General features: G+C 47.3%; 1 protein-coding gene across 1 annotated transcript in view; it reads left to right on the top strand.

Annotated features, from left to right (window-relative positions):
- The window catches only part of LOC149440265 (uncharacterized), a 206,032-nt gene that overhangs the window by 137,339 nt on the left and 51,020 nt on the right, over nt 1–17,673 (top strand). The window contains exon 8 of the mRNA XM_089658832.1: nt 10,675–11,623. Within this exon, the coding sequence (XP_089514958.1) occupies nt 10,675–11,623 (949 nt within the window). The remainder of the gene's footprint in view (nt 1–10,674; nt 11,624–17,673) is intronic.

Raw genomic sequence — 17,673 nt, 5'->3', positions numbered from 1 at the left:
CTGCATTAACCCTTGGTATACAGGCCCCACAAATCAGAGTCAGAAAGAAAGCCACAGTGACGTGTACCTGTGCAGCATACAACAGAACATTGAACAGAAATGTGAAAGGGAACCCTATTGGTAATATTTCTTGGCCCTATGGGCACAATTCACTGCAGATTATCGCATGAGTTAAGGCAGTCACATGACCACATCTCGCATGCAATACTGAAAATGTCAATTCACTTTTGCTAGTATGCGGCATTTCCCATAAATCAGAAAAACACTCAGGAAATCAAACATAAAAAGGCCTTACACTGCGGTCACATCAAAGCCGATTTAGAAATTGTGCGACGTACAGTGAAGATGCTGATTTCCTTACGATTTGCAAGACATCTGACACCGATATCTATGCAAATCGTCACAAAAGTAGTACATGTACTACTATAAAAATCAGTGTAGGAAACGCACCCATGTGACCGCTCTAATAGCAGACAATAGGGTGCGACTTGGCATACGATTTGCATGCCATGCAAATCGCATGCCAAGTCACATCCAGGGTTCACGATTTCAGGTGCGATTTGGGAATTGAAATTGTACCTAATATCCAATCTAATGAATGTGGATGTGAGTGTCTTAACGTAAGCGATTTGCTGCAGCACAATTTCAAAAGTAGTTCTCGTCTAACTTTTTCAGCATTTTGTAGCGATTTCACATATAGACTACAATAGAAATTGCAATGCAAAAAACAATTGAAAACTCATTGGTAAATCTACAGAAAACACGGTGAAATTGCCAACAAAAAGCACAATTTTAAATCACATCTAGTGTGAACGAAGCAGGCAATTCAACAAAGGAAATAAGTCTTTGAAGGCATGTGGTATCTGCATGCTCAGATAAGGGTCTGTTATGGATTTGGGGGGGACTCCATGCCATTATTATTATTTTTTTTTTTAATCCATTTCTTTCGCTCACTCTTCTCATGTTTGACAAACTTGCCCAAAAGAAGTTGGAGTGCAAACCAGCATTATCCAATCAATCATTAGTCCCGGCCCTTATCTCATCCCATCGTTTGACATTCACATAAGGTGCTACTTTAAAGGTGTTTGAACAGACAAGGCCTCATTCTAATTCACATTCTAGGGATCATTTAAACAGAAAGCAAAGATGCTGCCACCAGTACATGTATGTTAGGGTAGTCACACAGAGATCATGCAAATTCATTGCCGTGGTTGGGATTCAAACCAACAACCCTAGTGTTGTGAGACAGCAGTGCTAACCACTAATCCACGGAGCTGTTGAACACTAATCCAGCCTGTATTTCTGTGGTGTGAATCAATCCTAAGTCCCTGGGCAAGGTCAGTGTAACTAGCAGATATCTCCAATGTGACACAAATGTTGTGCTATGTTGCCAATTCACATGTATGTTGGTTCTATGTATCCCAATACAAAGGATTGCAATACTAATACAGGCGTACCTCGGTGTACCAACGCCTCGGGGAACGTAATTTTTGGTTTATGAATGAAAATCCATTGAAAATAATGCCTCGGTTTACACAATTGTTAATAATTTTTTTCGCAATACAAAGTCTATGTCGGCGCTGATTTTCAAATGCAAATGCCGCCTTTTTTTTCTTCACTATAGTTCACAAGCTTAGAAGTCACTTTCCCCGAAGTTACAGAAAACTTTGTATCTTTTAATAAACTCAAAGTAAACATTGTTTCCTTTAGGGATATAAATTCCAAGAAAACTTTCTCTTTTAGCTGGGGGAAGTGACAGGTGAATTTCTGAGCTATAGTGAAGAAAAAAAAGGGAGAATTACATTTAAAAACCAGCACCATAATAAATAAAAAATGGCGTGGGGTCCCCCCTCCCATCCACACCAAACCCTCCGGGGGTCCCCCCTCCCATCCACACCAAACCCTCCGGGGGTCCTCCCTCCCATCCACACCAAACCCTCCGGGGGTCCCCCCTCCCATCCACACCAAGCCCTTCAGGTCTGGTATGGATATTAAGGGGTAAATCCACACCGAAATTAAATAAAAAACAGCTTGGGGATCCCCCCAAAATCCATACCTGACCCTTATCCGAGCATGCAGCCCGGCAGGTCAGGAAAGGGGGGGGACGAGCGAGCGCCCCCCCCCCCCTCCTGAACCATACCAGGCCACATGCCCTCAACATGGGGGCTCCCCCCCAAAGCACCTTGTCCCCATGTTAATGGGGACAAGGGCCTCTTCTGTTAGTGGGTTAATTGGTCGGCCATTTTTCGGGATTTTGGCATATTTTGTTTATCAGTAAAGTTGGAAATTTTGTTTTCCAAATTTACTGATAAAAAAAAATGTGCCAAAATCCAGAAAAACGGCCGACCAATTAACCCACTAACGGCCTGAAAATCGTTTGTTTTTTTTTTCGGCAGAAAAATCGGCCGATTTTAGATCCATCTATGGCCTGCTTTAGATGGGTCTAAAATCGGCCGGAAAAAAAATTGGCTGATTTTCGGGCCGTTAGTGGGTTAATTGGTCAGCCATTTTTTGGGATTTTGCAACTTTTTTTAATCAGTAAATTTGGATAAAAATTGGCCGATTTTTGCAGATCGGACGATTTTAGCGGCAATGATCAGCAAATTAGCTCATCTTTTTACAGATAAAAAATCTGTGCATGAGCCATGACCTGCAAGAAAAAGAAGAAAATGAAAAAGAAGAATAAAAAAAAGAAGAAAAAAAAATGCAGGCCATAGATGGGGCGAAAACTGACCGTTTAAAAAATAAAAAACAAAAAATCGGTTGTTCAATGGGCCGACGTTACCACCAACGGTAAACAAAATTGTCTGATTTTCGCCCCGTCTACGGCCGGCAAATATAATAGCAAAGTAATTCCTTCTGTCCCTGCAGAGAGCTGCGCTATTATATTTGACATTAAAAAGTATAAAGGTTGCAACATTGTATCTATATGTATCAGAATAAAAACATCTATATCCGGAATGGATACAAATAGATACAATGTTGCAGTCTCTATACTTTTTAATGTCAAATATAATAGCGGAGCTCTCTGCAGGGACAGAAGGAATGTTTCAGCTGTCATCGGGGTTTCCCACTGACAGCTGAATTTTAAATTATTTCCGTGAATTAAATAAATAATTAAAAAAACAGCGTGGGGTCCCCCCTCTCATCCATACCAAGCCCTTCGGGGGTCCCCCCTCCCATCCATACCAAGCCCTTCGGGGGTCCCCCCTCCCATCCATACCAAGCCCTTCGGGGGTCCCCCCTCCCATTCCTATCAAGCCCTTCAGGTCTGGTATGGATGTTAAGGATGAACTCCACGTCGAAAATTTAAAAAAAAACAGCGTGGAGTACCCCCCAATATCCATGCCAGACCCTTATCCGAGCATGCAGCCCGGGAGGTCAGGAAAGGGGGGGACGAGCAAGCGCCCCCCCTCCTGAACCATACCAGGCCACATGCCCTCAACATGGGGGGGTGCTTTGGGGCAGAGGGGGCTCCCCCCCAAAGCACCTTGTCCCCATGTCGATGAGGACAAGGGCCTCTTCCCCACAACCCTGGCCGGTGGTTGTGGGGGTCTGCGGGCGGGGGGCTTATCAGAATCTGGAAGCCCCCTTTAACAAGGGGGCCCCCAGATTCCAGCCCCCCCTACGTGAATGAGTCTGCGGTACATCATCCCACGACTCATTCACAAAAAAACTAAGTGTGGTGTAAAAAAAACACAGTACAGGGTCTTTGACAAGTCCTTTATTAAAACAATGTCCCCCGAAGTAGATCCAACGTCAATCACGGCAGTGGGGACCCGAAAAAACAGAAAAATCTGGTCCTGTCGGAGGCGTCCAGCCTTCTGAAAAAAAGGCTAGCTGACAGTTCTTAAATAGGTTTTGGGCGGGGCCAGCCGTGGACATCATCCGAGAAACCCCGCCCAATGTAACATCATTGATGTCACATGGGGCGGGGTTTCTCGGATGATTCTCTGCTTTTATGTATACCTTTGTTTTTATCTTGTGTTCTGTGTCTTTAAGACTTTTCTATCTGTAGTAAAATATATTTTTTAAACAGTTGGTTGCATAAAAGTTAGTTTTATTGTTTCTTACTTTTTTTAGTTATTTTGGCTCTTCCCTGATATCTCTGTAAGGTAGATACAATACAGGAATGGGTATTAGGGGACATTTCTGGGGGCTGCAGTTCCTCTGAACTCCACAAGATGGTGATCTCATTTCTACTACCCAGACAGGACTTCTCTATGGAATACAGACAGGAAGTGATGCCAGGAACAGACAGGAAGTGATGTCAGGAACATACAGGAAGTCATTTGGACTAAAGGCAGGCTGTGCCATGTAGTGTGAATGAGATTGGAGATGTTGGTGGACGTGGCAACAGAGGAGGTAATAAGATGTTATGTTCTATTTATACCCAGTAACCCCCGTCATGTCCGTCCTCTTCCTCCATAGTCACGTCCGTCCTCTTTCTCCATAGTCATGTCCGTCCTCTTCCTCCATAGTCACGTCTGTCCTCTTCCTCCATAGTCATGTCCATCCTCTTCCTCCACAGTCACTGTGACGTCTTATCTTCAACAGATAATGATACACACATGTTGATGATATACATCAATATTTAGAAGGACACAAGGATCTCTACAAGGACGTCATGATGGACAATCAGCCGCCCCTCACATCACCGGGTAAGAGGAGACTTTATTGTAAAGGAGAGAGCAGTACGGAGGATCCACCTAGATCCCCCATCATCTGATAAACACATAGAAACAATGGATTCAGTCAGTGTGTGTGTTTCCTACAGATGGATCCAGTCATGGGAACCCACCAGAGAGATGTCCCCGTCCTCTGTATTCCCGGGATTCCACACAGGAAGGTCACACCATCCCTCACCATCATCAGGTAGATGATGACAATTATTGGTAGTTGTGATTTATACACAGCATGTTTGTTACAATGAATGTTTTATTATATCTTTCAGAGTGGAATCCTCGGGGATGAGAATATTGATGTTAAAGAAGAGTATAAAGAGGAGGATGAGGAGTATGGAGTGATGGAGGAGTTTTCAGAAGGACACAAGGATATGATGGAGCCACCTAATACCAGGAACCCACCAGAGAGATGTCCCCGTCCTCTGTATTCCCGGGATTCCACACAGGAAGTTCACACCATCCCTCACTATTACAAGGTTGGTGGGATGGAGCATCTAGAACATGGACTTGTAGAGACAATGTGTGGATTTTTTTATGTGACCTTATATTTACAGATGATATTTTCTCTCATTTCCTTGATTTAGAGTGGAGATCCAATCGATATAGAATTTGAGGTGAAAGCAGAAGAAGAAGAGGCGTATGTGAGGGATGATCAGCAGTCTATGGAGGAGGATGGAATAACGGGGACATTTATAGAGGAGGACACTCCTACAGAGATCAGCACAGGTGGGTCATGAACACTAAATCCATTCCTCCACCCATACTGCTCACTGATTGGTCCAGAGTAGGGCGGGGACTGGGTGATATCAGCCTGTAATCCCCTGGTCACTTTCCTGAGCTGTGTTCCCCGTCCTGTATTCCTGGATTTCTCTCGGATAATCTTCCTTCTCTGTGCTGCAGACACAATTTATGTATCTAGACTGGATTTATGGAGGTTCTGGGGTTCAGCTGGCAGAAAAATGTTGATTTTCACCATAAGTGTTACTAGACCTAGACACCTGGGGTATATGGTTTGGATCTTCTTCCCCATGCCCGGGTCTAGTAAGATCTCTGACAGAACAATTCTCCCAGGGTTCCTTGCTCTGTTATCTGCTGGCTGTGCCGGGTGGAGGGATATGTCTGTAGTGTCTCAGACCCAAGTCACTGAGTGCAGTCTCAGGAGATGGGAGGCAGCGGTGTGGGATCTCTGCAACTTGTCTACAGTAAACATTTAAAGTGGTTGTAAACCCTCCATATACCCAGAGAAGTGACTGGCCTCAGGTGATACACAGAGATAAAACAAATCCTCCTACATATGTTGCACCTTTTTATCTGCAGTACTCTCTTCTCTACAACTGTTCAAAGCCCAGAATGTGTACAGCTTGTATGAGAAGTCAGAAAAAAAGAGACAGAGAGCTAAAGTCACATTCTGTAGAGCTCAGTGATGTGAGCTCTGAAAGATGATTGGAGGGAAGGTACACTTTCACACAGGAACAGAGCTGAGGCTGTCAATCACAGGCTGTGTGCTGGAGCTTCTTCCCTTTCACATTTCTTCTCTTGGTGTCAGGAAGACTTGTCAGAAGTGATTCATGCTGATCGCAGAGGAAGGAGACAGCAGAAAGAAATGACTCTTAGTGCTCTGGACTGAGACAAGTACACACTGTAGAGGGATATGCCTTGTTTATATTCCATGTCTGAGGGTTACAACCACTGTAAGTGATCTCTGATTACTAAACACCAATTTGATGTGATCCTTACACTATTTATTAGTGTGGCCCCCTTGTCCTGAATAGAGGTACTATGTGGGTTTAGTTTGTGGCTGGGCTGTACTTGGCTCAGGCTGATTGTATAGTTCTTCACTTGGTTTCTCCCTAAGTTTAGGTTGTCTTGTGATGTCTCACTGTGGCCAGTAGATGTCACTGCTATCACTGGACATAGGATGAGGTGGCGGCTGCATTCCTTTTCTTTGGCTTTTTCCGTTTTCACCTGGTGATCTGGCCAGTAACACACCTTCTGTATTAGAGCGCCCCACTGTGGAGACAGCAGCATGGTCAGTCTGGGGGGAGGGGAGTGTTAGATGTACTAGCAGATATAAAAACAGTAACTAATTGAAGCCAAACTCCAGCTCACACTTCATACTCAGTTTCATCAAACAGTTTTTTTTCTTTTGGGATAAAAGTTTTACAAGAATAAATAAAAGCTGATCATTGTAAGCCCCCTGTCAGTGGTAAATGGTCTGCCTCATCCCTGGAACTGATACATTCTGCTGCAGAGTTTTTATAAAACAGATTTACTGGCTAGATCACCAGATGAATATAGAAGAAAACTAATACTGTTTAGTCCTAACTTTTGTATCCCGTATGATAAGTTGTACATTACATACAGTGAAGGAAATGCGTATTTGCTCCTCGGCTGATGGTCAATGTTCGCCCCTCACACAGAAATGATCGGTCTAACAATGGAATGTTCGCCCCTCACACAGAAATGATCGGTCTAACAATGCAATGTTCGTCCCTCACACAGAAATGATCGGTCTAACAATGGAATGTTCGGTGTAACACTGAGAGACAGAATACAACAACAAATTCAGCAGAAATGCATCTAACAAATGATGACGGATCTGCATGTTCATGAGGGAAAGAAGGATTTGATCCCCTATCATTCAGCAGGATTTCTGGCTCCCAGGTATCTTTCATACAGGTAACAAGCTGAGATTAGAAGCAGTCTTTTAAAGGGAGTGCTGCTAATCTCATTGTGTTACCTGTATAAAAGACACCTGTCCACAGGAGCAATCAAACCATCAGATTCCAAACTCTCCACCATGGCAAAGACCAAAGAGCTGTCCAAGGATGTCAGGGACAAGATGGTAGACCTACACAAGGCTGGACTGGGCTACCAAACTATGGCCAAGCAGCTTGGTGAGAAGGTGACAACAGTTGGTGCAATCATTCACAAATGGAAGAAACACAAAACAAGTGTCAGTCTCCCTAGGTCTGGTGCACCATGCAAGATCTCACCTCGTGGAGTGTCAATGATCATGAGAACAGTGAGGAATCATCCCAGAACTACACGTGAGGATCTTGTCAATGATCTCCAGGCAGCTGGGACCACAGTCACCAAGAAAACAATTGGTAACACACTACGCCGACAAGGACTGAAATCCTGCAGTGCCCGCAAGGTCCCTCTGCTCAAGAAAGCACATGTCCAGCCCGTCTGAAGTCTGCCACTGAACATCTGAATGATGCCGAGGAGGACTGGTGGGAAGTGTTGTGGTCAGAGGAGACCAAAATCCAGCTCTTTGGCATCAACTCAACTCGCCGTGTTTGGAGGAGGAGGAGGAATGCTGCCTATGACCCCAAGAACACCATCCCAACTGTGAAACATGGTGGTGGAAACATTCTGCTTTGGGGGTGTCAGGGATCACTGTCGCGATGGGCTCGGCACAGGTGCAGTGCACCACCCTGTGTCGGAATGCGGGCACTGAGACCTGGCCGACCGCGGCGAGTGAGTTTGCGCATGCGCAGTAGGGACCGCGGGCGCGCACGTGGCACCAATGACAGCGCAGGGCGGGATATTTAAATGGCCCTGAGCTGTCATTCAGTGCCTTCTGGTCTTACCTGCATTCTGTATCCTGCGAACCTGTACCTAGTAAGTTGTTGACCCGGATTGTTCTTGACCTGCTGTTGCTGACCTGGCGTGTGACCCTACGATTCTCTGCCCACTGTCTTGTACAGTACTGTCCTCTCTGTTACCGACTCAGCCTGTCTGACTTCGCACTTGCTCAGCCATCCATCCATCCCATCGGGGTCACCCGACCTCCTCATATCAGGCTCTCCCCTGTTGGAGCCCCTGGCGAACACCCCTACCACTGACGGGTGTGCTCAGTAGTCTTGACCTGGTCTCGGGGTACTCCAAGTCCATCCCCACCATCAGGGGCCCTGGTGAACAAGTACCCTGGGGCTTAGATTCCGCGCTCTGGGGATACCTGACCAGTGGAGTGCTAGTGGTGCCGCTAGGCGGTCCGTTACAGGGGGTGTCTTTCTGCTAAGGGGACAGGACAACTGCACCGCATCAAAGGGACGATGGACGGAGCAATGTACCATCATATCTTGGGTGAGAACCTTCTTCCCTCAGCCAAGGCATTGAAAATGTGTCGTGGATGGGTGTTCCAGCATGACAATGACCCAAAACACACGGCCAAGGCAACAAAGGAGCGGCTCAAGAAGAAGCACATTAAGGTCCTGGAGTGGCCTAGCCCGTCTCCACACCTTCATCTGATTGAAAATCTGTGGAGGAGCTGAAAGTTCGAGTTGCCAAACGTCAGCCACCAAACCTTAATGACTTGGAGAGGATCTGCCAAGAGGAGTGGGCCAAAATCCCTCCTGAGATGTGTGCAAACCTGGGGGCCAACTCCAGGAAACGTCTGACCTCTGATTGCCAACAAGGGATTGGCCACCAAGTACTAAGTCATGTTTTGTGAAGGGGATCAAATCCTTCTTTCCCTCATGAACATGCAGATCAGTCATCATTTGTTAGACGCATTTCTGCTGAATTTGTTGTTGTATTCTGTCTCTCAGTGTTACACCGAACATTCCATTGTTAGACTGATCATTTCTGTGTGAGGGGCAAACATTCCATTGTTAGACCGATCGTTTCTGTGTGAGGGGCGAACATTCCATTGTTAGACCGATCGTTTCTGTGTAAGGGGCGAACATTCCATTGTTAGACCGATCGTTTCTGTGTGAGGGGCGAACATTCCATTGTTAGACCGATCGTTTCTGTGTGAGGGGCGAATATTCCATTGTTAGACCGATCATTTCTGTGTGAGGGGCGAACATTCCATTGTTAGACCGATCGTTTCTGTGTGAGGGGCGAACATTCCATTGTTAGAGCGATCGTTTCTGTGTGAGGGGCGAACATTCCATTGTTAGACCGATCGTTTCTGTGTGAGGGGCGAACATTCCATTGTTAGACCGATCGTTTCTGTGTGAGGGGCGAACATTCCATTAGAGCGATCGTTTCTGTGTGAGGGACGAACATTCCATTGTTAGACCGATCGTTTCTGTGTGAGGGGCGAACATTCCATTGTTAGACCGATCGTTTCTGTGTGAGGGGCGAACATTCCATTGTTAGAGCGATCGTTTCTGTGTGAGGGGCGAACATTCCATTGTTAGACCGATCGTTTCTGTGTGAGGGGCGAACATTCCATTGTTAGACCGATCGTTTCTGTGTGAGGGGCGAACATTCCATTGTTAGACCGATCGTTTCTGTGTGAGGGGCGAACATTCCATTAGAGCGATCGTTTCTGTGTGAGGGACGAACATTCCATTGTTAGACCGATCGTTTCTGTGTGAGGGGCGAACATTCCATTGTTAGACCGATCATTTCTGTGTGAGGGGCGAACATTCCATTGTTAGAACGATCATTTCTGTGTGAGGGGCGAACATTCAACATCAGCGGGGGAGCAAATACGCATTTCCTTCACTTTACGCCTTAATTATTTTCCACCCATTTCCTCCCAGCTGGACATTTTATATCGGATGATGTGATTGGAGCACAGACTTTTACATGGTGATAATAATGTGATAACATCCTCCAACTTTGGACCCTTAAACAGAAAGTTCTAATGAGGGAGGAGTCAGTACCCCAATGATGGTGGTCTTCAGGATCCATGCAGTCTTCATCTTGGTTGTTCTCCCCCGATCCTCACTCTCTGACCTCTGGTGGGGCTCAGCCCCGCTGTTCTTCATGACTAAATCATGGACTAAATAAGGAAGTGCAGTACTTCTTGTGTTGGGAAGATGGCGATGAGTGATAGAGGGGGTGGGGACCCTCGTCCTATAATCCCCTCATCACTGTCCCTCCTATAAAAGACAGTTCTGGTTGTTTCCTCACTCTCTGACTAAGGTCCATGAATAAAGAAATGACCTGGTAGGAGATCAGAGGAGCCATTTCCTAGTTCCCTTGAGGGTGGAATTGTAAGCTCCTCAGAGACCAAGCTGCCTGATGTGGGCGGAGTCCTGGTTTGGGGGAACCAATCAGCTCCTGTCTAGTAATCCTCTGTCTTTGTATTTTAGTCCATGGCCGGGAGATGAGGAAAACCTCCGAGGATTGTCTCACTTTGTCTCCAGACTGGAAAGTAGAAGATGAGGACATCACACAGTATAGTCCAGGAGAAAACCCGGCTCCCTCCAATGTCCATCCGGCACCACCCAGTGTAGATGGACCATCGGATTCCTCGTATCCTGAGGAACCTCAGACTGTGCGGGACCGGGCCAGCCTTCCAACGGGGAAGAGCTTCTCCTGTACTGAGTGCGGGAAGGGTTTCTGTTCTAAATTCGGTCATAATCTGCATAAAATATGTCACACAGGGGAGAAACCGTATTCCTGTCCTGAGTGTGGGAAATTTTTTTCAAAGAAGTCACATCTTTGCAGACATCAGAAATCTCACACGGGGGAGAAGCCGTATTCCTGTCCTGAGTGCGGGAAGGGTTTCCATCATAAATCCCATCTTAATGTGCATGAAAGATCTCACACGGGGGAGAAGCCGTATTCCTGTCCTGAGTGCGGGAAATGTTTTTCAGTGAAGTCCAATCTTTACACACATCAAAGATCTCACATGGGGGAGAAGCCGTATTCCTGTCCTGAGTGCGGGAAATTTTTTTCAGCGAAGTCCAGTCTTTACAGACATCAGAGGTCTCACACAGGGGAGAAGTTATTTTTCTGTCCTGAGTGTGGGAAATGTTTTTCAGAGAAGTCCAAACTTCATAGTCATCAGAGATCTCACACGGGAGAGAAGCCGTATTCCTGTCCTGAGTGTGGGAAATGCTTTTCACTGAAGTCCCATCTTTACAGACATCAGAGATCTCACACGGGGGAGAAGCCGTATTCCTGTCCTGAGTGCGGGAAATGTTTTTCATTGAAGTCCCTTCTGCACACACATCAGAGATCTCATACAGGTGAGAAGCCATATTCCTGTCCTGAGTGTAGGAAATTTTTTTCACAGATGTCCAGTCTTCACAGACATCAGAGATCTCACACGGGTGAGAAGCCATATTACTGTCTTGAGTGTGGAAAATGTTTTGCGCGGAAATCCATTCTTCATAAACATCAGAAATCTCACAAGGGGGAGAAGCCGCATTCATGTCCTGAGTGCGGGAAATGTTTTTCACAGATGTCCACTCTTTACAGACATCAGAGATCTCACACGGGGGAGAAGCCACATTCCTGTCCTGAGTGTGGGAAATGTTTTGCAGTGAAGTCCAATCTTCACACACATCAGAGATCTCACACGGGGGAGAAGCCACTTTCCTGTCCTGAGTGAGGGAAATTTTCCTCACTGAAGTCCTGCCTTCCTGTATATCAGGGGTCCCACACAACCCTGGAGGTGTATTAGTGCCTTGAGTGCGGGAAATGTCTTCTAGATGAAGGTTGCTGGACATCCCAGCTCTCATGTGGGGAAGAAGCACACCCTGATATACACCTCAGATATACTCCATGGCTGATCTTCATCATGGAAGAAACAGTTGATAAGGAGATGAGAGGCCCCCAAAGACATGGATGAAGTGTGGGACCGGGTCGGCCATTGATGGCAGGAGAAGAAGTTTTCAATGTATTTTCCATGAATGGAAGACATTCCAGCAGCTCAGATGTGATCCTAATAACATTGGTTCCCCCATTCACACAGGAGGAATGGACATGAACTCTCACTGAGGGAATTGCTATACAAACATTCTATGAATAGACCCCCAAATGTCAGGAGACATTTCTATAAAGACGGGAAGTATGGAGCAGAGAAATGAAGAGACCTCCCAGCAATGTTATTACCAGGCTGCAGCTAGGGGGAGCTCTAATGTCACCCCAGCAGAGGGATCCCATCTAGCCCACATTAACCCTCTCACTGCCAGAGCTGTTTCTGCATGATTTTGCACACATGGGAAAATGCAGATTTTGGTCCTGAAGATGAGATAAACCCCCAAACATCAATTCTGTGACATCAGAGGCCCTGGAGAATAAAATGGTGGTGATTGTTAAGGTGTTCCCCGTACACAGATTCCCCTTCATATCCGCCTTTATTTCCTCCTTTCCCCCATTTTCTATGTTGGGATCTTTTCTACAATACTTTGTTATAATAATGGAACACGTTGTGTATTGTATTGTACACCAATAATAATGACTCCGCCCCCACATTCCAGACAAGGGATCTTCCTGACCAATCGGATTCCTTCCTTTACTATTTCCTGATTTTTATGCTTCAATCTTGTTAAATGTAAAATTATAATAAAACATTTATTGAACAAAAACTATTGTGTGTGTCGGTGCAATGAGGGCAAACTTCAATATAGAACATTGCTCCTCGGTGACACCTCACACCCTTCAATAACGGTGCAGAGTGCGGGGGTCAGCAGTATATCGTATACAGCCCACCATACAGAGTGCAGAGGGGGGCTGTAGTGTGCCCCCCCTCCTGATCCATACCAGACCACATGTCCACAACATGGGGGTCATCTTACCAGGGGGGATTCCCCCAGGTATAGCACCTTGTCTGGTGGCTGTGGGGATCTGTGGGTGGGGGTCATATTGGATTCTGGAAACCCCCTTTAATAACAGGGGGCCCCCATATACCGTCCCCCCATGTGAATGAGTATGGGGTATATAGTACCCGACAATAGCACCAGCCCAATGACCGTTCCCTAAACTGTCATCATCTACATAAGTGAAGGGACAGGGATGGTGGGACCTTATTACCCAAATGTGACCAGTGACCATATTTGGTCAGTGATGTCACTGCTTTCCCCGCCCCCTTCCTTACATGGCAGGGATTCCCAATGACATCACTGATTCCTGGAGGTGTGGCCGCTGTACCCATCCATGTCTTCCTCAGGCACCAGTGACAGCGGGAAGCTGTTATATATAGAAGTGGTAGAAATGTCTCTTCTATATGTGATGATCGGCTCCTGCAAAACACGGGACCGGAACAGGCAAAGTTTGGTTTGTACTGTCGTCATCCCTACTCTCCGACAACTAAACCCAGAGATCATCCCAAGTGGTCATTGTATTTGTCCCTTACATTGGTGACCAATGGGAGAAGGACCCTCTTATATCAGTGGTCAGTGTAGTGGTCCCTTACATTGGTGACCAATGGGAGAAGGACCCCTTATATCAGTGGTCAGTGTAGTGGTCCCTTAAATTGGTGACCAATGGGAGAAGGACCCCTTATATCAGTGGTCAGTGTAGTGGTCCCTTACATTTGTGGCCAATGGGAGGAGGACCCCATTATATCAGTGGTCAGTGTAGTGGTCCCTTACATTGGTGACCAATGGGAGAAGGACCCCCTTATATCAGTGGTCCGTGTAGCTGTCCCTTACATTGGTGACCAATGGGAGAAGGACCCCCTTATATCAGTGGTCAGTGTAATGGTCCCTTACATTGGTGACCAATGGGAGAAGGACCCCCTTATGTCTTCTCCAACCGCTGCGCTCCCCACAACCTCACTAACACCCCCTTCCCTCTCTCTGACCACAACCTGATTACCTTCTCTATCTCCTCGTCCTCCAACGCCTACCCCTCCAAATGTCACACTACTACCAGCCGTAACCTCCGCAACCTTAACCCTGCCTCCCTCCATTCCGCAGTTGATCAACTCCATGACCGCATCCTCCCCCTGTCCTGCCCCGACTTGGCTATGACCGCCTACAACAATGCGCTGTCAACAGCCCTTGACTCACTAGCGCCTTTAACCACACGCAACATCAGACCCCGACCGCTCCAGCCCTGGCAGACTGATCACACCAAAACCCTCAAACGACACAGTCGTGCCCTGGAGCGACTATGGCGCAAAACCAAATCCCAACAAGCCTTCACCCGATACAAATCTGCCTTCCACACCTACACCTCCTCCCTCCATACTGCCAAACAGAACTACTTCCTGACCCTCATCAAGGCCCTCTCCTCCAATCCTCGCCGACTCTTCTCCACCTTCAACTCTCTACTCTCGCCACCCCCACCTCCACCCAGCACCTCACTCACTGCCCTTGAGATTGCCAATCATTTCAAAAACAAGATTGACACAATTCGCAAGGACATTGCCGCAACTCACACGCCTTCTCAACCCGTCCCCTCTCACACAGCTACCCCCTCATCCCCCCTCCCCCTCGACATAACCCACAGGGACTTCGTCGCTGCTCAAACTCCCTCCAACCCCCTTCCCCCTCACTCAGCTACCCCCTCTACACCCCTCTCCCACGGCCCCACCACTGCTCTGACCTCCTCTCCCACCCCACCCTACATTCCTCATACTGAAGCTCCCCCAACACTCCGCACCTTTGACCTTACTACCATCGAAGAAGTCTCCAAGATCCTCTCTGATGCCCGCCTCACCACCTGCCCCCTTGACCCTATCCCCTCACAACTCCTACAACCTCCCTCCCCCTCCATCCTACGCTCCCTCACCCACATCTTCAATCTCTCCCTCTCCTCCGGCACTTTCCCTTCCCCTCTGAAACATGCACACATCACCCCCATACTTAAAAAGCCCTCCCTGGACCCCAATGACCCGAACAACCTCAGACCCATCTCCCTGCTCCCATTTACATCTAAACTCCTCGAGCGCCTAGTCTACGCCCGCCTATGCTCTCACCTCAATGACAACAACCTCCTCGATCCCCTACAGTCCGGCTTCCGTCCCCTACACTCCACCGAAACTGCCTTACTCAAACTCTCCAACGACCTGTTAACCGCCAAAGCTAATGGCCACTATTCAGTGCTCCTACTCCTTGACCTCTCTGCGGCCTTTGACACAGTCGACCACCCCCTCCTCCTCAAAAAACTACACTCCCTCGGCCTCAGAGATTCTGCTCTCTCCTGGCTCTCATCCTACCTGTCACAACGCTCTTTCAGCGTTACCTATAATGCCACCACCTCCCTCTCACTCCCCCTCTCTGTTGGGGTCCCTCAAGGCTCTGTCCTCGGGCCCCTTCTCTTCTCCATCTACACCTCCTCCCTTGGCCAACTCATACACTCTCACGGCTTCAACTACCACCTCTATGCCGACGACACACAAATCTATCTCTCAACCCCCCACCTCACCCCCTCGGTCTCCGCCCGAATCACACACCTGTTGAGCGACATATCAGACTGGATGTCGCTCCACTTCCTTAAACTGAACCTCTCCAAAACCGAGTTTCTTGTCTTCCCTCCAGCCCGGACACCACCCCCCATTGACTTCTCCATCATGTCCAACAACGCCACCATCAAACCCGCCCCGCAGGCCAGAGTACTTGGTGTCATTTTGGACTCCAACCTATCCTTCCAGCCCCAAGTCCACTCTTTAACAAACTCATGCAGACTCCACCTCCGCAACATCGCCAAAATCCGCACGTTCCTAACTCCAGAAACCACTAAACAGCTCATCCACTCCCTCATCATATCACGACTCGACTACTGCAACTCCCTCCTCACTGGCCTGACTCGCCGCTGGCTATCCCCGCTTCAGTCCATCCTGAATACGGCTGCCAGACTCATTCACCTTTCCAACCGCTCCGTTTCCGCCACCCCCCTCTGCCAATCCCTCCACTGGCTTCCGATTGCGCAACGGATCAAATTCAAAATCCTAACGCTGACGTACAAAGCTGTCCACCATACTGCCCCGAACTACATCACTGACCTAATATCCAAGTACCGCCCAGCACGCACACTCCGCTCCTCACAAGACCTCCTTCTCTCTAGTTCCCTGGTCTCCTCCTCCCATGCCCGCCTCCAGGACTTCTCCAGGGTGTCGCCCATCCTCTGGAACTCCCTGCCCCAACCCATCAGATTATCACCTACTCTCCTCTCCTTTAGGCGCACCCTGAAAACCCATCTCTTCAGGGAAGCCTACCCCGCCCCCTGCTAACTTGCCGACCTCCTCCACTCTTCCTACCACTCCATCCCCCACAGCTATCTCCTCCTGTGCCACCATCCCCTCCCTCCTAGATTGTAAGCTTGAAAGAGCAGGGCCCTCGATCCCCTCATGTTTTGCATTGTATTGGAATTGTTCTGTCACATGTTCTGTCCCCCTTTGTAATGTACAGCGCTGAGCGAACTATTGGCGCTTTATAAATACTGTATAATAATAATAATAATAATAATATCAATGGTCAGTGTAATGGTCCCTTACATTGGTGACCAATGGAAGAAGGAACCCCTTTTATCAGTGGTCAGTGTAGTGGTCCCTTAAATTTTGTGACCAATTGGAAGATTCCCTTTTATCAGTGGTCAATGTAGTGGCCCCTTACATTTTGTTACCAATTGGAGAAGGATTCCCCTTTTATCAGTGGTCAGTGTAGTGGTCCCTTACATTTTGTGACCAATTGGGGAAGGATTCCCTTTTATCAGTGGTCAGTGTAGTGGCCCCTTACAAAAGACTAGAAGGTCTAAAAAAAAACTAAATGTGAATGAATCACCAGGACCAGATGGCTTGCACCTGAGAGTCCTCAAAGAATGTAGCCAGGTTATTGATAGACAGTCATTCCACATATTTAGGAAAGCTTACTGACCGGAATGGTGGCAGCGGATTGGTGAATATCTAACGTGGTTCCAGTATTCCAGAAAGGACCGAGATACATATCTGGAAGCTCCAAGCCAGTCAGCCTAACATCAATAGTTTGTAAACTATTGGAGGGATGATAAGGGACCATACCCAAGAATTTGCTGATGAACATAGTATCATTAGTAGTAACCAGCATGGATTTATGGGAAAAGATCGTTCTTGTCAGACCAACCTATTAACAATCTATGAGGAGGTGAGCTGTAATCTGGATAAAGGAACCCCCGTGGATGTAGAAGCAACGAGGATTGTGTCACTTCCAGAGTCACTCAGATGTAAACAAGCCATTTCCAGCTTGTGAAAGCATCAGAATGAACTGATCTTGGTTTGATCGGATGTTTTTATGGTCAGATTGGGATCTGGGGTCCAATAGACCGCAGATGTCTCAGTACAGAGAACCTGTCTGATAGCAATAAAAGTAAT

This window comes from Staurois parvus, unplaced genomic scaffold (assembly GCF_062004578.1).
Source record: "Staurois parvus isolate SC_StPar_1 unplaced genomic scaffold, SC_StPar_1.0 ptg001098l, whole genome shotgun sequence".
Taxonomy (NCBI): domain Eukaryota; kingdom Metazoa; phylum Chordata; class Amphibia; order Anura; family Ranidae; genus Staurois; species Staurois parvus.
The sequence above is the reverse complement of the archived record's forward strand: the minus strand, read 5'-3'. Positions and strand labels throughout refer to the sequence as shown.